The sequence below is a fragment of the Mauremys reevesii genome, linkage group 4 (assembly GCF_016161935.1).
Source record: "Mauremys reevesii isolate NIE-2019 linkage group 4, ASM1616193v1, whole genome shotgun sequence".
Lineage (NCBI taxonomy): Eukaryota > Metazoa > Chordata > Testudines > Geoemydidae > Mauremys > Mauremys reevesii.
The window spans coordinates 125214030-125236313 of record NC_052626.1 but is presented as its reverse complement, the minus strand read 5'-3'; the positions used below and the strand labels follow the sequence as shown (position 1 = coordinate 125236313).

The window sequence follows — 22284 nt, the reverse complement described above, 5'->3', positions numbered from 1 at the left end:
GGGAATCCCTTCCCCCAAGCCACCTCCCCTGAGTGAAACGACTGGGGCCGGGTGAGGGAAGTGGAGCGGGCTGCTCCCAGCCCCCCCGCTAATCCCCTGGGCCTGTAGGTTATAACAATTGGTTTTAACATTACAGTCGTGTGACTCATCCCACCAGGTTTAAGTAATACTAACTAGATGGAATTTATGCTCATAAATGAGCAATTCCAATTCCTCTTGTTTGTTACCCAGGCTTCTAGCATCAGTGTAGCGGCAATTCAAGAATTTATTCTCTTTTGCCCTTTGGTGCCTTTATTCATTTTGTTCTCAACATCTTGATTTTTGAGCTGAGCGCTCATATCTTCACTCTTTTTACCCTCCCCTTTTGCTATTAGTTTAACCCCATCCTGACTACTCTAGCCACAGGAGGGTGAGGAGGAAAGAATAGAGGGGCAAATAAGAATGGGAAGGGGATGGGATGGGGGAGGTGGGGGCGAGTGTTCTGGGGAGGGGCAGCAGGAGGAGACGGAGAGGGGTGTGGGTCTGCAGTCTGAGGCCAGCCCTCCCCTCACTCTGCGGTGCTGCTAAGCCCCTGATGGAGAAGCCAATGCTTCTGTGCAATCTCCAGGCGCTCCTGTGGTGCTTTGCCCCTGCCTGTGCTGGGGCGGGGGGATGAGTTGCTGGGGTTTGTATTTGCTGGTTGTCAGGAAAACAAGGGAGGTGCTGTCCTCACAACTAAACCCTGGAGGTCTGTCCAAGGTCCACACTATCAACAAGGCATCCCTGTGGAGAAGCGAAGGCCAGGGAAGAGCCCTGGACGGGTCTTGAGGGGTGGAGACCAGGAGCCTGAGGGTAAATGGAGAGGAGGGGTCCTATCCAGGACGGGAAAGGACAGTGCTGGAGACACCGTATTGCTGGGAGGGGACTGGGAAAGGCAGAGTGAGGGGGGAGTTGTGCTGAAGAACCAGCAGGTGGTGGGGCTAAGTTTGGTTTGGAGAAGCCCCCTCCAGCATCGGTTAATAGCTTGCCAGGGAGAGGGCTGTGAGCCCGAATGCAGAATAAACCACATGTGAAACGGGTCTAGTGAATGAATCCCCAGTGGCGTCACGAAACCAGCATGTGATCCAGAAACTGCCAGTAATGGAGTGGCAAAGTGGGTCAGGATTCAGCGCCATTGGCAGAGCAATGCCGGGAGCTCAGCTCTGCGTGAGGAGGAAGTGCTGGAGGGCAGGATGATCACAGGAGGGGAGCCAGCAGAGCTGTGTGTGAGGGTCATGGCATCGTGGGAGGGGAGGGATATCGGGGCGGGGAGGTCTGCTGTGCAGGGATCTCCATAGCTGGGTTAGTCAGGGTGCTGACAATGAGGGTGGAGGTCCAGGGATAGAGCTGAGTGATGGTCCGCTCTGAAGCTGCTGTAGCCTAGGATTGCTGTGTATCAGCAGGGACCTGCATGGTGGTTAATTTCCCTATGTGAGAGACCAAAGAGCAGCAGGCGTGGTCCCTGTGTCACACGTCAGACGAGATTATTATGATTGACTCCCTCTGGGTCCGGTTACCAAGAGAGCGAGTCCAGAGCTGGGGAGATCAAAGTCTGCAGTTGAAGCTGTAGATTGTCCAAGCCGCAGCTCCGGGCCCCCTTCTCTTCCCCTGACTTTCTCCAGGAGAGAATGCCCCTGTGATCGCCCACTGGAGAACGGGTAGTTGCCATCGCCCCGACAACCTGCCAGGTAACCAACTTGCAGTATCCTCTAGCTGCCAGCTTCTGGCACCAGGTGCTGCTCCAAACCCTTAGCGAGGGAGGAGTAAGCAGCAGGCAGGTCCAGGTTGATGATGGCTCCCCAGGGAGAAGACTCTGAGGAGCAGCTAATTGCTTGGAGAAAGGCCCCTGCTCTCTGAATCCGGCTGGCAGGCAGTGGTGTGACGTGGCTCTGAAGGGGAAAGATATGAGCTGGAGTTAACCAGCAGCAATTCAGACACATGGTTACTAAGGGGAATCTCCCTCTCAAACCAGGCGAGTTGCCCTCCCTCCAGCATTTCAAGCCCTGCAGGGAAAATGCCTCATCTGGGGCTTCTTAACAGCAAGATGGCTGGCAGGGCAGTGACGCCGCGAACTTCCTGGTGCTCTTTGCTAGAGCCAGGGCAGCTGGCCAGGAAGGGCTTGGATTGATTGCAGCGCTTGTCTGATAAGTGGCATCAGTGGCTGTGAGGAGACGGAACGGGCGAGAATGGAGGCCTGATTAGTTACGGGGCTCAGTAGAGACCAAGCTTTTGTGACACAGGAGCAGAGGGATTGTCATATGGGATCAGAGCAGAGGCCCATCTAGCCTAGTGTCCTGGCTCTGGCACTGCCCAGCGCCCAGGAGCGGCGCCAGAGTTTCTGGCGCCCTAGACAGAATTTGGGGGGCAGCATTTTGTGCGCTCCCCACGGGGCGCGCAGGAGCTTCCGGTTCCACTCCCATCGCGCCGCCGAAGACAGACCCGCCGCCGAAATGCCGCAGGCAACAGCGGCAGTCATTGAGCTGCTCAACTGCCTGCTGCTGTTTTCCGCAGCATGTCAGCAGAAGGTCCTTCTTCGGCAGCGCGATGGGAGCGAACCGGAAGCTCCCGCACACCGCGTGGGGAGCGCACAAAATGCCGCCTCCTGAATCTTGGCTCACTAGGTGACTGCCTAGGGTCGCCTAATGGAAGCGCTGGCCCCTTCAGAGGAAGGTGCAAGAAACCCCCCTCCCCAGTGGATAATTGTGAAATAACCTGATCCCGTTAGTTAAAGGGTAGCTCACACCCTGAAGCAGGAGAGGTTATAGTCCTTCCAAACATCCTGGGGATCTATTTTCAGGAGGGAAGGCATTTGGGGTAATTCGGACAGCTGGCCTAGCATTGTCCCCTCCCCTTCTGGGCAGATCCAGCCCGTCGTGGAGCAGGTAAGAGTTTGAGGAGCAGAAGCTGGGGAAGAGGACAGGGACTGAGTTTAGCTGAAGCCCTTTAGTGAAGGCTAAATCATTAGCTCTCCTCCCTGGGCTCCCCCACTGGATAATGATGGCTCCAGTCTCCAACCCTCCTGGAGTCTCCAAACCTCACTCTTTGGAAGCCCCTTGTTCCCTGCAGCAGGGCTGCATGGCTGGGCAGGATCAGGGTGTGCCCCTATACTGAGGGAGGGCCAGGTAGCATCAGTGTCTGGTGTGCACTGAGGCCGAGGGAGCAGAGGCGGGGGGTGGGAGCCCTGCCTGCCCCTGTCTGAGCCCTGCCTCTCCCCCTGCACGGGGCTGGCATCACCACCATGCACGTTCCTCCGCACCCCACTCTCTTTTAACAAGAGTGGGCATTTGGCCCATTTGCTCTTGCCACTAATCAGCTTTGCAGTAGCAATCAGGACAAATGCCCACTCTTGCCAGAAAAGTCAGGACCACCGGGACAGGGCTTAAAAAAGGGACTGTCCTGGCCAAAATGGGACATATGATCCTCCTACTACTGTGGCCTGCCTCCTTTCAGCTCCCTCTGTCCTGCCCTCCCGCAGCTGATCCCATCCCCTGGGTGTGGGCTCTGAAGTTTCTGTTTTGCAGGGCCTGCTCTCTGGGCTGATTATGATGGAACACTTTGACTACGGGACCGAGTCTCAGTACAAGTGAGTGCCCATCTCTCTTAGGGCTCTGGGGGTGTCCCCTACCCTGCTCCCCCACCCCACAGACACACAGTATAATCAAGCTCCATTTGACAGCTGCTTCTCTGACCATCCCCAGGGCTCTTGGGCAGAGCAGCCTACCTGAGGGACAGGGGGCATCTTCCAAACAGGGCCCAGGCACTGCTCCCTCTGCATCTCCCCATCTGGGTGGGGAGGCACCCTCTGAGATTCCCCACGGGCCGGTGGGGGCCAGGCAAAGGCCGACTGTCATCAAACCCCACTCGCCCGGCTCCGCTGCACAACCTGGCACATGCCAGCAGGTCCCTGCACTGGGGAGCAAGGGTCCAACTCGGGGGGAGAGAGGAGGGTCCTTGGGAGCCTGGCAGATCTTATGCACCAGGTGTCTGCTTGTCTGTCCTCTCTGCAGTGAGTTCAGCAATGGCAGCCCAGACTTCATCAGAGCCAACAGCACATCCAGGCCCAGCAGCAAAGCCATTTATCGTAAGACCAGCGTCCTCCTGCTTTCAGCCTATCCATCCCCTTCTCCTCCCTCATGTCTCCGCACCTGCCGTGCAGGAGTGCAAATAGGGTGGTATGCTCCAGTATGCAGTACCGGCAAGAGATTTTTAGTGGGTATGGGGTACCGGAAAGACTTGGGGAGACTGGCCCCGCCCCTGTGGAGTAGGGATGGAGCTGCACTTTGCTCCTTAAAGGAGCAGAATGCTGCTAGGGAGGGCATTTATTCTTTATATGGGTTTAACAGCACAATACATATGCTAACAAATTTAAACAAAGCCTTTGTTTCAGTTTGTTAGCATATGTATTGTGCTGTTAAGTTGGTCAGGAGTTCTCAAGAGGGGAGGGGTGGGGGGAACGGAAGGTGTTTAGACAGTGTTTTTGATTCCTGCTCCAGCCTCTGGACTATAAACATATACTGATGGGAGCATTCTAATCAAGGGACTGAGGACTTTAAGATAATCTGGAGCCTTCATATTTCCTTGATCTTTTGCAGCTAGGGTGACCAGATGACAAAACTGAAAATATTGGGATGTTGGGAGGGGGGATGGTGGAAAAAAAAAAAAAGCCGCCAGCGCGCCCCCCCCCCCACCCTCACCAGCTCGCCTCCTCTCCACCTCCCCCCGTAGGGGAAGGTGCCCAGCTGGTGCAATCCCGCAGGCGGCCCCGGAGTGGGGGCAGCAGGCCCCAGCCCCCCAGTCCCGCTCTGGTCCCACAGGGGAATGAATGGGGCTGCCTCTGCCTCCGCCCTGGGGCGGGGTTTCCCTACAGCCCGCCCTGCGGGGCGGTGAAATCCCATCACCCTGAGTGTGCCCAGGCCTGGCCCAGGCCCACCTGCCCCGCAGAGCACCGCGGGTGGCCCCAGAGTGGGGACAGCAGGCCCCAGCTCCCCTGTCCCGCTCAGGTCCCACAGGAGAATGAACGGGGCTGCTGCTGCCTCCATGTGGCGGGAGGTGAAGCCCCGTCAGAGTCCCCGCGCGGGCAGCTGCTGCCCCCCCACCCCCACCCATGGACGCGTACAGGGAGCCAGTTCCCCAGGCCAGACCCGGGGCTGCCCCTGCAGCTATCGTCCCACCCTCCTGCCTGCGCTCGGGGCCAGGCTGGACTCACTGACCTCACACTCCCCTGTGTCCCCCAGGCCTCCCTCCAGCGCTTGCGCCACCATACAGCTGATCGGCGCAAGCCTGGGAGGGAGAAGGAATGGCATGCTTGGGGAAGAGGCGGGGATTTGGGGAGGAATCCAATGGGGCAGTGAGGGGGCGGGGCTGCGGTGGGGCCAGGGAGAGGATTTGGGGAGGGATCCAATGGGGGAAGGAGGGGGCGGAGTCGGGGTGGGGGGGCACGAGCCCCTCCGGGCTTCGCCTGTGCGCGGGAGCAGAGGGCAAAATTGCTTGTTTGTCCAGTGTCCCGACCGAACATCGGTCGGGACGTGGGACAAACAAGCAAATATCGGGACAGTCCCGATAAAATCGGGACGTCTGGTCACCCTATTTGCAGATGGACTTATGAGTTGGTTATGGTCCAAAGACTGTTCTAGCCTCATTGATTGCTGATTTCTCCCTTGCAACAGACAAAGATCAGATCTCTGCTGGCTTTCTCACATGAGTCAGCAGCCTTTGATACCTGTGGTATAAGCAACATAGCCATTGCTTGAGTGGTTTTGTTCTTTCCTCTCCAAATGTCAAAGCCTGTTCCCATTGAATTCAATAGCAAAACTTCTTTTGATTTCAGTGGGAACAGGATTTGGCCCCAAGAGATCAGAGAATGTGATTTTGATCAATTGCTTTTCTGCCCAGAGGCAGTTCTCATGCACGTTCTGCCGGGCTGATTTCAATTGCCCCTCCTGTACATCATGCTGAGGAAAATAATACAACAGTGTGGGCTGTAGCTCTATCAAGATGCACATGGCACACACAGTTCTGTGCCTCTTTCCCATCAAACCCAGATGGCGCTGCATCTCTGCTTTCCTGGTGCCTGGCGAGGAGCAATACTTAGGCCTTGTCTACACTGCCACTTTACAGCGCTGAAACGTTCTCACTCAGGGTGTGAACCCCCCCAGTGCTGCAAGTTTCAGCGTTGCAACATGCCAGTGTAGACAAAGCACCAGCGCTGGGAGCTACTCCCCTCATGGGGGGGTGGTTTTTTTACAGCGTTTACGGTTGGTAGTGAACATACCCTCAGATAAAGGCTAGCTGGCAGAAGTTTAGTTTGGACTTCCTATCCTTCTTTCAATTAAGAAGTTTTCAGTGTGGGGTGTTGCTGGATCCTCAGTGACACGTGGAAGTACAGGTGGCACCAGGGGTCCAAAAGCATCATTTTGTTGTAAAATTTTAGACAAGTAAGTGGGGTGTCAGAGGGGACAGGGAGAGTGTGGGGGCCCCGGTTTGGGGGTGGGGTGGAGTCACATGGGGGGGGTCAAGTGCCCTCCCTTCTGTCCCTCCCATGAGTGCAGCACCGGCAAGAAATTATTTCTACTTGCACCACTGCTCCCGTCAGCCAGCCCCTTCTTCTCCCCAGATTTCTGCCTCTCCCTTTCATTCCTCTTGCCCTTCTCCGCCTGCAGGCCAGCGCAAGGATTACACCCTCTCCACACTGAAGCAGCAAAGTGACTTCCAGCACCGTGTGGAGGTAGGAGAAGCCCAAATGGCCTGTTTTCCCTCCCTGTAGAAAATGCCCTGTGCACACCCACCCATCAGAGCACGACCAGCTGTCCCCACGCTGTCATCTCACCCCAGTGGGGAGGGGCCTTCCCAGCATGCTCTGGTGTGCCAGGTTGGTGATGCTGGTGCACGCTGCTTCCTCTGGGCTTGAACTCTGGCTGGGTTCCCAACTGAATGCAGACGAGACGTCCCCACCTCGTACTCTGCACTGGCCAGTACCACCCACTGCCACCTTGCTCAGCCATGTCACGCGGGACCCCTCACCTCAGGTTGCATGGTGCCCCACACATCCCCTTTCCTGCGGTCAGGGGCTGGGGTGGGGGACACTGGGGAGGGCCTGGACACTGTGCTCTGTGTCCCCAGCACCTGCTCACCGTCCACGTGGACTCCAAGGACATCCGTGGCGTGGATGACTGTGTGGCACGGCTGAAGATGATGGACGCACAGGGACGGGTCTGGGGACAGGACATGGTCCTGCAAGTGAGGGGCCATGAGCTGCTGTTGAGTGACATCGAGACCAAGGTGCATGGGGGTCTCCCAGCCCATCTCAGCCACCTCCCCTCCTCCCAACAGGGCCCAGCCCCCCCCCCAGCATGCACTCTCTTTGGGGTCTTGGGGGAGAAAGCAGAGTGCTTCGGGGGGCTTACCCTCATCCCCTGCCATAGGGCTAGCAGGAAATGCTGCCTCTGGCCCATAGGATTCCACACACACCCCATGTCCATGTGGGAGAGGAGCTTGGATCCCCAGCAAAGCAGAGACACCCACTGTCCTGCTGATCTGCCCCGTTCCCCCCATCTCCTCCCACCCCCGCTGCAGGAGGAGTTGGAGAGCTTCCCCCTGGAGAGCGTCCAGGAGTGCACTGCCGTCCTCAACCGCTGTGTCTACAATTCCATCCTGGCCATCACCGTGAGGGAGCAGAGCCAGCACGGGAGCAGCATCCTCCTCTTCCAGTGCGAGCAGTTGGGGGTGAGCAGCACGGGCCCTGCTACACAGTACCGCCTCGGTGGGTGGCAGCAGGTCTAAGGACGGCTTCAGGTAGCGGCTTGGCCCTCTCTGTGGAGCACGGGAATGGGAGACTTATTAACATGGGGTGTATGTGTCACTGCAGCCCTGTACTGGATGGAATCATGATTGTGTGTCATTGTCCCCACACTGCTAGGGAGAGTCTCCTATAGCTCCAGTAGCAGTTGCTTTCAGAGCTGGATGCTCTGGGGTCTACCCTTGCTATTGGCAGCATAGGGACCGCTGCTCTCGGCTGCAGGGCTGTGGAGGGGAACTCATGGTCCTGCTGTGTTCCTCTTCCCTTCCCATTAGGCAGAGCTAATGAAAGCCAACCTGGAGAAGGCTGTCAAGGAGTGGAAAGGGGAACGGGAGAGTCAGGATGTGCTCAGGTAACGGGGTGCAGAGAGCCTGTCTCCAGCAGGGTAACGTATGTGCAACCCCGCCCCTCAACCATTGTCTCCTGCTGGGGCACTTCCAGGTCTGACACAGGCTCCCAACCCTGGATTCCCAGGAGCCCCCGTCCCGCCTCCACACACCCTGGATTTCCAGTAAGGAACCCCCCCATAAAGGTACAAAGAAAATTCCCCACCTTCTGAAGTCCCCAAGGGATACAGCCCACACCCCAGCTCTAGACAGGGGCCCTCAGTCCTTCCATAGAGTTGGGGTGCTCCTAGGGTTGAGTCACACAGAGCCCTTGTGGATAGGATGTGTTTCCCTCACCCCTCTTCCTAGGGATCACCAGGCATTTCTCCTCCAGTGTCCCCAGGGGGCGCAATTCAGCCCCTTCTCTGTGACCGAAGAAGTCTCCCGCCAGCCCCTCTGCAGGGACAGCACCTAATGGTGCATTACTAGAACATGCCTCCTTGTTCCCTTTCTCAGGAGCAGTTTGGAGATCATGCTGTCCCAGCAGAGCCGAGGGTCCTTCCACAGTAACCCTCCACATACCAGCCAGGATAGGTGGGCTGGACCGCCAGAGCCAGACCCCTTTATTCCTGCCACGCCACGAGGGTGGCAGAGCCAAGACCAGGTGCCCCAGAATCCCCCAGCCTCCATGGATTATGGTAAACAGGCTCTGGTATGGCAGGGAGGGGCTGGTGCATGGAGGTGGGTTGGCGCAGAGGAGGGGCAGGCCAGGGATTTGGAGCAGGATTTGGACTCAGGACTCATGGAGTTCCTTCCCAGCTCTGCCACTGACTCTCTGTACCATGGGGCTCATGATACTGACTCCCCTTAGCTGGGCTGCGTTCACTGATGTCTGCAGAGCGCGGAGAGGTGCTGTGGGAGGGTGCAGAGGGCAGTGGAGGGGATGGGATCTGTAACTCTGAGCCCTGGCAGACAGGGGCGTGGAATGGAAACCCCACCACAAACCTCTGCCTGCTGCAACTGACCCCAGCCTCCTGGCTATTGCAGCGCCTGACCAGCCGCGGCCCCCAAAGCCGAGAGACGATTGGACAGATCCCGGCTTGCAGGTGACGCAGGACTTCGACAAAGACACTGTAAGTGCCCCAAGACTGCTCCAGCTGCTTCCTAGATACCAGCTTTTCCTGGGACTGCTGCAGCCCCCATCATCGCCTGGTGGAGCCTGCCCACAAGGATAGGCTTGGCCCCTGGTGCATCGTCAGGCAAACTTGCAGTAGGACAGACCTTGTTTGGTACTGACACACTTCTGACCCTCCTGGGGACTGCGATGTCAGGCTGGGACCCACGTGGGAAGGAACTCGCCAAGTGTCCTGCCAGGCCTGAGGAGAAAGGCCTCTCTGCCTTCGAAAGGCCTAGAGAGCAGCTGGCAGAAGAGAGAGGGGAAGCAGCAGCCGGGGGGTAGCAGCGGATGTTTAGCCTCTGCAGCTCTGCCAGCTGGCTTAGGGGACAAGTTGTGTCCCAGCCCTGCCCAGAAGGAGCTGTGGGCTGGCCGGCGAGACGAAGGGAGGACGAGGGGGAGCTGGGGAGATCCGGGTTTGTGGCAGGGCAGGAGCTCCACCACCTTCTGACACCTGCCGGGCTGGTCCCGATGCAAGACTTCTCCAGCCAATATACAGCATTAGGTTCCCCATGGGCAGACTGTGCTCTGTGCTCTGGCTGCAATGGCTAGGCCTGGGTGTTCTCCCCAGAGATAGAGGCTGGCCTGGGGCCCCGCACTGCCTCAGATACATCCCTGCTGCTTGTGTCGGCAGGAAATCCTGAACCACGTGCTGAGTGACATCGAGCTCTTTGTGGGGAAGCTGAAGGAGACGAGCGGCTCGCTGAGCATCAAGAAGAAGTCGAAGAAAAAGGACAAGGAGAGAGGAGGTGAGGGAGGGGGAAGGGTTACGGGAGGGAAGGGGGTCTTGCGCTCCTTGGAGAAGTGGGGTAAATCTCTGCATAGCCCCCCCAGGGGAAAGGGGACCTGGGAAGGTCTCTGAGGGGACGTCTCCAGAGCCGCTGGAGTGAGCCTCTCAGCCTCGGTAGGCAGACGCACTAGCTGTGCTTCGGCTAACGCACTTCAGTGGAGCTGTGTGCATGTTGCGGCATGAGCATGGCCCAGGTTGCCCACTCTGTTGCAGAGGCCTGGACTCTATGCCCCAACCTGTGCTGCAGCATCCACAATGCTATTTATAGCATTGTAGCCAGAGCAGAGCTAGTGTGTGTCCATCTACCCAGGGTGGGACACTCAGTCCCAGCTGCAGTGAGTGTAGACACACCCTGTGATGGGAGAGGTGGATCTAGGGGGCAGGTCTCTGGGTGGGCCCCCAGGGGAGAGGTGGATCTGGGGGGCAGGTCTCTGGGTGGGCCCCCAGGGGAGAGGTGGATCTGGGGGGCAGGTCTCTGGGTGGGCCCCCAGGGGAGAGGTGGATCTGGGGGGCAGGTCTCTGGGTGGGCCCCCAGGGGAGAGGTGGATCTGGGGGGCAGAACTCTGGGTGGGCCCCCAGGGGAGAGGTGGATCTGGGGGGCAGGACTCTGGGTGGGCCCCCAGGGGAGAGGTGGATCTGGGGGGCAGGTCTCTGTTGGCCCCCAGGGGAAGGAAATGGCTAGAGTCTGTGCCCCTGGCTAGTGTATCCGTATCTCCAGCCTGGAGTGGGTAGCGCAGAGCATGCGGCTATTCAGACGTTGGGGCGGGCGAGGAATTACCCCATGAACGGAGCTCCATGCTCTTTGGCACAGCCTCTGCCCCTTCCTAATGGCTAGGTGGAGTCCCAGGGCCTGGGCGGCTCCTGCCCCAGATCAGTCCCCAGGCCTGGGCTGCCTCTCCAGGAGCCAGTTCCCGAGCTGGGGCTGGGGCCCATCTCTTGAGGCTCCCTGCTGTGCTCAGCTGTTAGGAGAGGGGATGGGGATGGAGGAGGGGCGATGGACAGGGCCCACTCCTGAGAGCGAAGCTACCTGCCCTGAGTGTGCGTGGGTGGGGAGGCCGATCTGTCTGTCGGCATCTGGCTGTCTGCTTGCTGCGGTGTGGGAGAGGTGGGTGTAAGGGCCCAGCTACCAGGCTGACAGCTCCCTCTCGTCTCTCCCTCTCTCTGCCTCACAGTGCTGCTCCCAGAGCCTGAGTATGAGACCTGCTTCCAGAAGATCAAATACGCCTTAAACCTGGTGGTAGGTCATGGCTACCGGCTGGGTGGGCAGAGCTGGCTGTGGGTCGAAGAGGAGGGTGCCCATCGCAGCAGCACACAGAGCCCATTGTATCGTCCGCAGACATAGCCTGGCCCAATTAGCAGAGGGCACAAGTCCATCAGGGGAACCTATCCCCTCCCCGCAAGAGGCTGAGCACTGGGATACAATGGAGATGAGCATGGTATAAATGCCTGGATGCAGACACCCTGTGCACCCAACCCTCTGTGTCCCACTTCCCTCAACGCCACCAAGGAATCATGTTAGTTATTGAAACTAAACAGGATCAGGGACGGAGGGATCTGGGGATGGAGGGTGGGGTCACTGTGCCTGTAACACCGGAAAATCTATGGCTGCTTGGCAACCTCTTAGAGCCAGGGAACCCCTGGCACTGCTCGGGCCCTATCGCTTGAGCTGAAGAAGTTTCCATCAGCCACTATGGAACTAGTGGAATCATTGGTCGCTGACCTGGCGCAAGCAGTGAGGGCCGGGGGACTGGTCCTGCATGGCCGTTCCCATGGGGTTCCTCTGCTTAGGTGCTCAGAAACTTTGGTGATGAGTGTGATCTGAGAACAAATATAGAAAATAGTAGCTGGAGCTGTGTGTGTTGTATGCCCCTGGCTGTCCCTCTTGCTGGATGCCGAGCCAGGGTGGTGGGGGTACGGTTGGGTGGTGCGTATGTAGGCTTGGCAGAATTCAAGTTTTATTGTCTCTAATTTCGATGATTCATATTGATTTTTTTCTATTTTTAACTATTTTAATTGTTAAGGTTGCTGTAAAGCAAGTGGGGGGGTCTGGCTGGAGTTAGGGCTAGGGCAGTGCTGGCAGTGGGGCTGCAGGGGGCTCCCCACACAGCCAAGGGGTCCAAGACACCAGAGCGCAAGGTGCCGGAAAGGCTGCAGTCGTCCTGGCCTGGAGGAGCAGAGATCCCTGGCCAGGCCTGCAAGGAGGAAGAGTCCCCAGCCGTGAGGCAAGCCATCCAGTTGCTGAATGACTCCGACCTGGGACAAAGCCAATCGGCAGTGGGGTGGACTCCCCCATGGCTGGTGTGCTCCTCCTCTTCCTTCTCGCAGTCCTGGCCAGGTGTCTCTGCTCTGCCCCACCAAGACTGCAGCCTCCCCCAGACCTTGCATCTGCAGGAGTCAGGGGTCTATAGCAAGAACACTGCATACAGCATAGGTACGTGTTTGTCATATCCATGCAGCAGGGAGTTCCTGGGTGCTGGGGGCCCTGCTGCTGACTCCCCTGCTCTACCAGAGCCAGCCACATTTGTTACAGAGCACATGCTGCAGCCAAGTTTGCAACACCTCTGCATTGCTCCTCCTTGCGTTAGCTGCCCAGGATGCAGCTACCTCCCTGGCAGTAGGGCTAAGGCAGAGAGGTGAAAAGCTTCGCCTATGTTTTGTCTCTGCACAGGGGAAGCTGAAACCTAAGCTGCAGCAGCAGCCGCCCAGTGCCCCAGAACTGGTTCGAATCATCTTCTCCACCCTCTCCTTCGTGAGTATCCCACACTTTTAGGATCCATCTCATTGATAGGGCTGCAGGTTGACTCCCCTCATATCCATGCATCCAATTCTTCAGGGGTAGGTGTAAAGACTGCCATTGTGGCTTCTGCATGCACTAAGCCATTGCGGCTTCTGCCAGGAATTCCAGAGCTAAGCCCCTTTGTCCTATGTGGGCACAGAGGGGGGCCAGCTCACAGTGGACAATGGGTTGCATGCAGATTTTTCCCCACCACAGGAATCTGAGAGACCCTGGATTTTCCCTGGCAGTAAAATTCTCAGGACATAGTCTTATGGCTACCAGGAGAGGGCACGGGCTAGTGATTAAAGCACAGGCCTCGGAATCAGTTCTCCTGGCTTTTCCACTGGCTCGCTTTGTGACCTTGAGCAAGTCACTTCCCCTCTCTGTGGTTCCATGTCCTGATCTGTAAAACCGGCATCCGCCCGCCGCCCCCAAGGGCTGTGTGATTGGCTCTGTTCATAGAGCACTTTGGAACTCTGCTGCACAGTGATAGCGTGAACCGTTCCCCTGCACCCAGCGCTGTGTGCTTCACCATTACTGATCTCTCTGCAAACATCTCAGCACCCCCAGCTGCACCCAAAGCAGGCGTGAGCAGGGCACCCTGACAACACAGCTGCCCTCGGACATGACCGTCAGAGGCGGGAGGTTCTGGGCTGACCTGACTTATCGCTGTGATTCCTCCCCATCTGCCCAATATACAGATTTTATCCAACTGTCCCTGGCCAAACCTGGCTTCTTCCATTGTTTCCCCTCTGCTGACTGAGGCAGCCATCGACCTGCTGGACGAATCTCTGGAGAAAAAGGACCGTGACACCTGGAAGAGTCTGGGCAAGGCTTGGCACACAACGAGGTGAGGAGAGTCCCTCGGCCATCCAGGCCATTCTCTCTGCTGAGCCAGCAGGGCGCGGAGCAGCTGCTTGGCACGTGCACCGTCCGTTGCTGTTAATAGGAAGGATCTTAAGCCGGCAAACGTGGAAAGAACTCGAACTGGGATCCAGTGGTGCCATCTCCCCCTTCAATGTTAATCTGGATTGTAGTTGCTGGTCTGAAGTCCACTATTTAGCCCCAGGCAACAGCTTCCCCACATTACCCAGCTCTGTCTTGGTCTGAGAGGCGAGCTCAAGCTCCATTGCCCATTCAGCCCTGAGATGGGGAGAGAAGCTGTGCTGAAGGCAGAGTCAGCTCCTCGCAAATGGGCATCAGACATCCAGGAATAGCGTCTGTCTCTACCAGCCCGAGCCGGCTCGGAATCAGCAGCCTCCACTGTTCTCCCCTTACCAATTCACTGAGCTTTCCATCGTCCCCTCCACCCCCACGTGCACCTTCCTGCAGGTGCCTCCCTTCCCAGCCTGCGCTCCTTGACCTGTTCTTTGCTTGTTGTCAGGGCTATGAGTCCCCCTTCGAGTCGCTCCCACCCACCCTGTGCAGCTGCCGGTGGTTAGAGAGATGTGTTTACAGTCCTGTATGGAGACCAGCATTGCAAAGTCTTCTCTCTCTTCCCCACCCCAGGACAGAGTACCCAGGTGGACAGTTCATCCCTCCCTACATCCCCATCTTCTCAGATGGGTGGGTGCCCCCCCTGCCGACCCAGAGGGAGAACGCCACTCACGTGGAGAGGGTGAGTCTTGACTGCCAGGCTGTTCCTGACGGCACAAATTAAAGTTTGAGCTGGGTGGCCGAGGGACGCACTTTAACTACTGTCTTCCCAAAGCTGCTACTCCCAGATTATGATGGATTCCCCTCACATCACTGTCAGACCACTTGGGAAGGGGGAATAGCACAAGGGACATCTAATGGGCTCATCTCACAGAAGCAAAACTGATGAGGCAGTTTGGCCCAGGACCCCCTTGTAAGAGAGAGGGGGTTGTCTAGTGGTTAGAGCACTAGCCTGGGCCCTGGGAGTCCGGGGGTCAAGCTCCCGCTCTGCCACTGACTGCCCATATGACCGTGGGCAAGTCACTTAGGCAGAGAGCCTCAAAGGTATTCAGGTACTTAACTTCCATAGGTGTTAAGTGCCTAAATACCTTTGAGGACCTGTGCCTTAATTTCCCATCTGCAAAATGGACTAGTAGCACTGCTAAGTCTCACTAGGGGAATCTTAGGACAGCTGCATTAATGGTTATGATGGTCAGATGCTATAGTGCCATAGGTGTACCATAGCCAGACATCGGAACTCAGAGTCCAGGGGAGGGGAAGATGCTTTGCACTGCTGTAAGCCCATCCTTCCCTTTAAACACTGAACAGAAGGTTGTAGCCAGACTTGGCACTTTGTGCAGTGAGTGAGTCTCTGGGAAAGGATTACGTCCCCTACCAGGGACTTAGTGCATGCAGAATTTGCTGTGTGTGGACTGCTGCCCCTCCACCCAGGATCTAGCAGGGATAAAAGCCCTACTATTGCTAACAGCTGAGGGAGATTCTTCTGTAGCTTGGAAAGACAGGTTTATGTTTGCAGAGCAGAAGCTGCTGGGGTCACACGTGCTGCGTAGCCTATCCAGGCTGTCTCTGTGGCTCTGGGGGTTGTCACACATCTGTTCCACCCTCAGCTTCCCTGGAATGCCCCCCAGGATGTAACTAAAGCATGTTTGTCATCTCTCCATGCAGCCCCTGGGAAGCCAGAACCATGCCGTGTCCAGGTACGTGCTCCTGTCCCCAGGCTGGCCCGGCTTCCTATTGAGGTTCTGAGAAATGTCCCAATACGCTGCATTCAGGAAGGCCCCTTGGACTTCAGTGTGAATGAATGAACACGGGCAGCACAGGGCCTCTGGCTATGAGGGCAAATAACTCCTGCTCAGAACTTGCTGGGATCACCTCTTGAGACCGCAAGTGTGCACACGCACACCTTGCTCAGCACAGTCCTGTTCCCCAAATCCTACCCACGCCACACACACACTTCCACAGCAGTTGCTACACACAAGGTTCTTTCTGTCCTACCGGCAGAAGAATCTGTCACAGCTGACTGGTCTCAGCCTGCCAGCAGAGCCGTGCTTCCATCCTGGGCCGTCTCTGAGCCTGTGAGTGGGGGCCAGGGCAGCTCATTACAAAGGGGCCCTGTTGTCAGCTGCAGTGATGCCAGGGAGGGAAACCCAAGGTGGGGGCTTTGTCCACCCTTGGGTTCAGCGGTTCACGCTATGTCAGAAGTGGGGGAAGCATCCCTGGAACAAAAGAGGGTCTGTGTGAGACAGGAAGGTCAAACCCGCTGGAGACAGCAAATGAGTAGCTCATTTGGCTCCCCTGTCGAGTATCTTAATTGCTCGCTGCATTATTGCCTCTGAAAGTGGGTCACCCTGTCCTGCCCCCCCACCCCATGGTCTGAGAGCTCTCTCCATGCCATCCTGCCACTCCTGACTGCTGTCTATGCCATCTCTGTAGGCAAAGCCCACAGCCCCTCCCAAGCCCCTGCTGTTCACCTTTGGGTCACCTGGCCCCAGCCAGTTGCTCTTTCCCCTTGAGTGTGTCAGGGTAGCTGAGTGGCTCTGTTCTCCCAACAGTAACAGACTATGGGCCTGACCCTGGAAGGGGCTGAGCACTTCGGGGGGTGGGGGGAGGAGCATGGGCAGCAGCACCCGCAACTCCCATGGGGGAGTGATGAGAGCTGAGGGTGCTCAGCACCCTTCAGGATCAGGTCCTCTAGCTGTGTCTAGACAAAAATCCTGTGGGTCTAGACCTGCTCTTGGTGATTGGAGTAGTACTGAAATCAACAGTTACATGCCATGCAGAGCTTTGTGAGAGAGATCAGGATGGGGTTCTCTTTTTGTAAGAAGCAGCTGGCTCTCTTAGCTGGCTCACTAGGGATCTAGGCCTGAGAGGGTCACAGATCTCCCAGTCTCCTGGGCTCTAATTCCATACATGGTCTCCTTCCAGAGCTCCTTCTAGTCCCCCTCAGCGCATGCAAGCCATGTACGAATTCCAGGCCAGGAACAACAAGGAGCTGACTGTCATGAAAGGGGAACTGCTGGAGGTAAGGCAGGAACTGTCCTGTGAAGCCAGGGAGTTGTTCAGTCTCTACTAGGCAGTCTTGGCATCAGAACATACATACCTTTGGGATTCCTCTCTAAAGCACAGTGCATTCCTCTGGGACGACTTACAGACATAGAGGGAGGGCAGCTACTAGGGACCGGTGGATCAAAGTGAACGGAGATTGGCAAACAGGCAGAGAGGGCTTACAGCACCAAGGCATAGAGTGACCTTTGATTGCTGACTATGGCTAAATGCCACCAGCCCAGAGGCTGCACAGTGGCACGGCTGGGGAACAAGGACTAAATATCATGCACAGGGTTGGCCTGTGGCGGGTTGTTCTTACCGACAGTACTGTGCCCAGTAGCAGAGTTGAGTTTTCAGACATCTACTAAAATGAAGCCCGCTAATAATGCCCATACTATAACGCTGTATGCTCCGGTCTCATGAGAGTGGAAGCTGGATGTGTCAGATTTTTGGGGAGGTGAGTTGGGGATAGGAAGGCAATGTTGCCTCTCCCCTGGGCACGTCTGGCTAGATGCAATCTTGGGAAAGGCTGTTTGTTTTCATCTGGAAACAGCACACTGGACTTGATGGCCGAGTAGCGTGACACATTACAGCAGGGACTAGCCACTGTGCACAATTCTCTGGGCTGGGCTATGAAGGCGGTCAAATGATGGGGAGAAGGGGCCTTTCTGGCCTTCAGATTGATGGATCTATATAGCACACAATGTCATGGGTGGGATGGTAGCACTGCATTACACAGCAGGCACCGGGAGTTGTCTCCCCAGGAACCCAGTCCAATCAGGCGAGAATCTGGTGTGATATTTATTTAGTTTGATCCTCAGCTGGTGTCAGCTCTCTGGCCCGTGCCCTGCAGGAGATCAGAATGGGCCTGTCTGGCCTCAGTCTCGAGGACTTTAATTGCCAATAGATGCCCTAGACAGTCCCCATGGCATGCTGGGAGTCTGGCATTGCCATGAGGGTGATCCCGTGCTCTGGTGGCTGGGGTGACGGCTTTCACTCATTCACCACCTGGGCTCCTGGGGGCTAATTTGAATTACGCTGTGTGTGTCCCTTGGCTCAGATTCTAGACCAGAGGAAGAAGTGGTGGCTTGCTAGAAACAGCGCCGGCAAGAGGGGCTATATCCCGAACAACATCGTGGGGCCAGTGGATCAGGAGCCTGCGGAGAACAGCATGAACCAAGTAGGTCACCCCGTTCCACTCCAAGATGCAGCAACGCACTGACCTGGCTGCCCCACCCTTGTGCTGGGGCACTGGCCCCATACCCTTTGGGGGTGGGGTTATGGGAACTAGCCTGCTAGCAGTTCAGCACCTGCTGGCTGTAGAATGTGGGTTTCCTGATCTCATCCCCTGCACTGAGTTAAAGGCTCCCGATCTCCCATCCAGCAGACACCAGCTCTGAGAGCTTTTTGCTTGCGGGGTGGCTGGAAGGGGGAAGAGGGAAGTTGGGGCAACGTGATTAGCGTGCTCATTTGCTGTGAGACTCCTCAGTCCCCTCCTCTCTTTTGGATCTAGGCGCCAAGCGGCTCCCCTGGTCTCCAACAGCACTCCACGCCGGCGGAGGTGACGGCCTGGCTGCGGGACATGGGCTTCTCCAAGATGTAGGTCGTCTCAGTTGCTAACCCAGGAAACTGGCCTCTCTCTCTGAGAAAGGCCCCTCCCTGCCACTAGTCTCCCTGAGTCACATCGGGCCCAATACTGAAGCCCTGCGGGCTGATCGTGTCCAACGCTGACTTCAGTGGCACAGAATTGGCCAAGCCACCGTTGGGTAGTTTGGGGTTAGCCTAGAGCTGTGTGGGACCGTGGTGGACTCAAGGACACTTTGATACCTTGGGGGGGAGGGAAGAACAACCCCCCTTCCAACCCAGGGGAAGAAAGCAGGATCCTTATGCCCTAGAAGGGGCAGGTGGCCACTCCCAGGCATGAAACTGACTAGTGCCTCTTGCCCCACTTAGTGCTTCCCTATGGTACTGGTACCATCTTGGCTGGTACGTTCCAGCAAACACCCCCTCCCTCCCACCATCTACCTGCACCTCCCCTGGCGCAGATCTGCCTGTGTCCAGACCCGGCTGCTGCTAGAACAGAGACTGCGCCTGCCAGGCCAGTCTCCCCTGCTGATGGTCTGGCTGGGGAGCTTTGCCATTTCCTCACTCCATTGTTTTTCTTTGCAGTCCCCACTTTACCAGGTAGTTGATCTCCGGGGATTACTTCATCCCCTGTGCACCCAGCTACCCCTCCCTCACCATCTCTGTCTGTCTGTCTCCCTGCAGCACGGTGAAGTGCCTTGGTGTGCTCAATGGCAACCAGCTGCTGGGGATGAGCCAGGAGGAGATGAAAACTGTCTGCCCAGAAGAGGGGAGACGTGTCTTCTTCAAGCTCTCTGCTGTTAAATCATCCCTGGGGGTGAGTCTGCTACAGGCTTATTAGATACACAAAGCCAGCATCCCAGGGCCCTACCTGGGCCATCACTGAACAGACACTGCAGAGATCGCTACAGCACAGGGAGAGGGGACTTCCTAAACATTCAGGGGGCTGGTGTCTAGGTGTTGGGGAGAGATGAGCATGGGGGGGGGCTGGCTGAGGTATTCATATCTGACTTATGGGAAGGACAGAGTCTTCAAAGCTTGGGGGCTTTGGGGTTCCTTTTGAGACCCTTCAGCCCAGATCCACAAAGGTACTTCTTGCCCCAGGCCCAGTGTTAAGCACCCCTGCACTCTACAGAACCCTGCCTGGCAGCCACCAAACCCCATAGGCACCTAAACTCACTCCGAGCCTAAATGGTTGCTGTAAAAGTTCCCTAGGCCTTTACATGTCTGCCTGAGCACACGTGCAGTGCCTCCCTCTATGCTCTGGCCTAGCTCCTGCCTGCACCCCGCTGCCATCTGCAAACCCAGGGAAGGCAGGTAGAGGAGCACCTCGCATAGGGGGCTGTGAGGATAAATCCACTAAGAGTGGGGTGCTTAGATCCTCTGCTGCTAGGGGCCCAAGAAGTGCCAGAGCTCGTTACCTGAAAGCTGCTGAAGATCAATAGCAAGGAACTGAACCAACATGTTCAAAGGTTTTTTGTTTTGTTGGGTGGGGAGGAGAGAACCTGAAAATGGCCTTTTAAACCCCCTAAATAAGTTTCCATTTAGAAAATTTATTTTGATAAAATAGGAAACAACAGAGCAGCTTTTTCAGTTGTTTTGATTCCCCCCTCCCCCACCCCCCATTTCAGTGGTAAAATGCAATTGGTGTGGGGAGGAAAGAGGAAGGGGGAAAAAAAACCACCCCACAAAAGTAGGGGATGGGGTGAAGGAAGTTTCCAAAAATGTGCAGGGGGAGAAGAAGGGCACATCCATGAAGGGTTTCCTCTGAAAACTGGAGAGTGGCACTAACTGACCTGTGCTAGCCATGCTGGGTAGTCAGCCTGTGAGGAGTGCTGGCTTGGCCCTGCCCAGGCCTAGGCCTGGAACCTCAACCCCCTGCACTTCTCTTTCTTATTGCAGATTGGCCCTCATGATTAGCTGGCTCCCTTCTACCCCATCTCCAGTCTAGCAGAAGCAGCCCAGGGGCTGAACAGAAGGACAGCAGGTCGCTTCTAGCATCAGCCCTACTGCTCTTTGAGGATTCTTCTGAGTCTCTTCCGCTGCCTCTTATACCCAGTGCAGACATCCCCTGAAGCCATATGTCACCCAACTATCATGCATTGTTTTTGTTCAGTTTGTACAGCACCTAGCACAGGGTGGGGGCCCTGGTCCATGACAGGCTGCTTGGTTCTCCTGCACTACAGATAACATTAATTTATTCTTAGGGCTACATACACTCCAGCTAAACATGGACTTCAGCATTCTGATCAGAGGCAGATAAGTTTAGCTCCCCACCAGGCTTTGTCCAACTCTCCCAGTTGTACAGCACCAGTTCTAGAGTTTAACAATACATGTAACCCCAGCAGATACAGCCCCGAGAATGCTTGGCTTTCTTTCCCTACTATTATGCCTTTGCAGAGCTGACTAAGTCGTAAGCAGAAAGATTTTTTTTAGATGCATTAAGATCAAGCTTGCAAGGCCAAGATCTCCCAAAATGTGTGTTGTGTTCTCACAGGTTCTTCTAGCTCAGAGCAATTTAAGACTAGCCCTTATCAGGTGCAGTTTGTTCAGTGGTATGTAAAGTAAGTTCTTGACTCTACAAATAAAGTGATTGAATCAACTTCTCTCTCCTAGCCCCATTTAGGGGCTGACTTTGGCAGAGTATTAGGAATAGGGGACCCCAGAGGGGGTAGGAGCTCTTCCCCTGATACTGGGAATGGGAAATGGTTTTGAGGAAAGAAGGGGGTGTGGGGCTGTGGTCAAGTTGTTTAGCATCCACCAAGCTAAACATTTCAGTTTGGAGGAAATTCCCAACCTAGTGAAGTGATAGATATGGAGCTAGGCCACTAAAGAACTGGGTTATGAACTGCACCTGACCCAAGTCCTCCTAGCACTCAAAGCTGGGGTAGCTTACACACTACCTTGTATGTGAAGCACTTTGTATTGGATGAGTGTCACCTCCCTCCCCCTTGGCTGTGTGTATGATAACCAGAAGACCCAGTCAGTGACTGGTGAACAGCAGCCTCTTCAAGGAGGGCATGATCTGTGCAACCTTAATCCATGCAACTACTTAGAGCCTTGGTGCAAAGCAAGGCCGTGCCCAATGCACTAACACTGGTTGCTTGTTAAGCCAGCTGCACGATTCTAGAGAATTAGGGTGAAGTATGTAAACAGGCCACTTGATGGTTCCTAGACAGGGTGGATAAAAATCAATGATTATTTTAAACAATTTGTTTAAAATCAGCTTTTTTGATTAAAATGCTTTTGGGGGAAAAACCTGTATCGAGAGTTTTAGTTAAGATCCATGATGAGATATTTGAGCTGTAATGTAATAGGGATTATGAATTCTAATTCTATAATATGAGACAATATATTCATGTAATGTTTAAGAAAAGTTTTGTAAATGAGTTCCAATAGTTCATAGATTAGGGACCCAATCTTATGGAGTTCCAGGGGCTTCTGTAAAAAGATTAACTGAAATAATTTATATCTACTGTGGCAGAGCTCTGACCTTGCTCCTGTGGGTCCTGTGCTTCTAGGCGGTTTATGCTTGCCTCAGTGGCTCACTGTGACCCTCCACGTAGCCCTTCTCTCTCTAGGGCCAGGGTTACAGTCTACTGAGCCCTTTTCATCATAGACTGCAAGGAGGTTGGTGAGAGAACTCCCACAGTCTCTGTTCAGCCTCCTGTCCTGAGAGGGACCTGACTTCCCCTTCCAGGAGCTGTTCCTGTAGTGGTGGGTTGGGGGGAACCCAGGCCTGCCCTCTACTCCAGGTTCCAGCCCAGGGACCCTAATGGTAGCAGTTGTTGGCAGCCAACCTTTCACTGCCAGAGTTGCTACATTTCCCTGGGCCACTTC

General features: G+C 55.8%; 1 protein-coding gene across 2 annotated transcripts; it reads left to right on the top strand.

The window, feature by feature from the left end:
- The first annotated feature begins 1592 nt into the window (after positions 1–1592).
- On the top strand, positions 1593–21793 carry EPS8L3 (EPS8 like 3). Of its 2 annotated transcripts, XM_039537681.1 has the most exons (20): positions 1593–1706; positions 3540–3601; positions 4026–4099; positions 6678–6742; positions 7138–7296; positions 7591–7740; positions 8089–8165; positions 8656–8837; positions 9187–9272; positions 9948–10062; positions 11276–11340; positions 12772–12852; positions 13581–13729; positions 14389–14497; positions 15481–15512; positions 16741–16837; positions 17921–18040; positions 18374–18459; positions 19129–19261; positions 20347–21793. In XM_039537681.1, the coding sequence occupies exons 2-20, from the start codon at positions 3561–3563 to the stop codon at positions 20362–20364; spliced, it is 1839 nt and encodes a 612-aa protein (XP_039393615.1). In that variant the 5' UTR covers positions 1593–1706; positions 3540–3560; the 3' UTR covers positions 20365–21793. The 2 variants fall into 2 exon arrangements, with proteins under 2 accessions (XP_039393615.1, XP_039393616.1); XM_039537682.1 differs by lacking the exons at positions 1593–1706; positions 3540–3601 and having other exon boundaries at positions 4029–4099; positions 6632–6742.
- Positions 21794–22284: the final 491 nt, after the last annotated feature.

Excerpts from the sequence above, each read along its gene's own strand:
- EPS8L3 (XM_039537681.1), top strand. The coding sequence starts at position 3,561 with ATGATGGAACACTTTGACTACGGGACCGAGTCTCAGTACAA. Across the intron at positions 7,297-7,590 it reads TGAGTGACATCGAGACCAAG|GAGGAGTTGGAGAGCTTCCC; the intron begins GTGCATGGGGGT and ends CCCCCGCTGCAG. Across the intron at positions 13,730-14,388 it reads AAGGCTTGGCACACAACGAG|GACAGAGTACCCAGGTGGAC; the intron begins GTGAGGAGAGTC and ends TCCCCACCCCAG.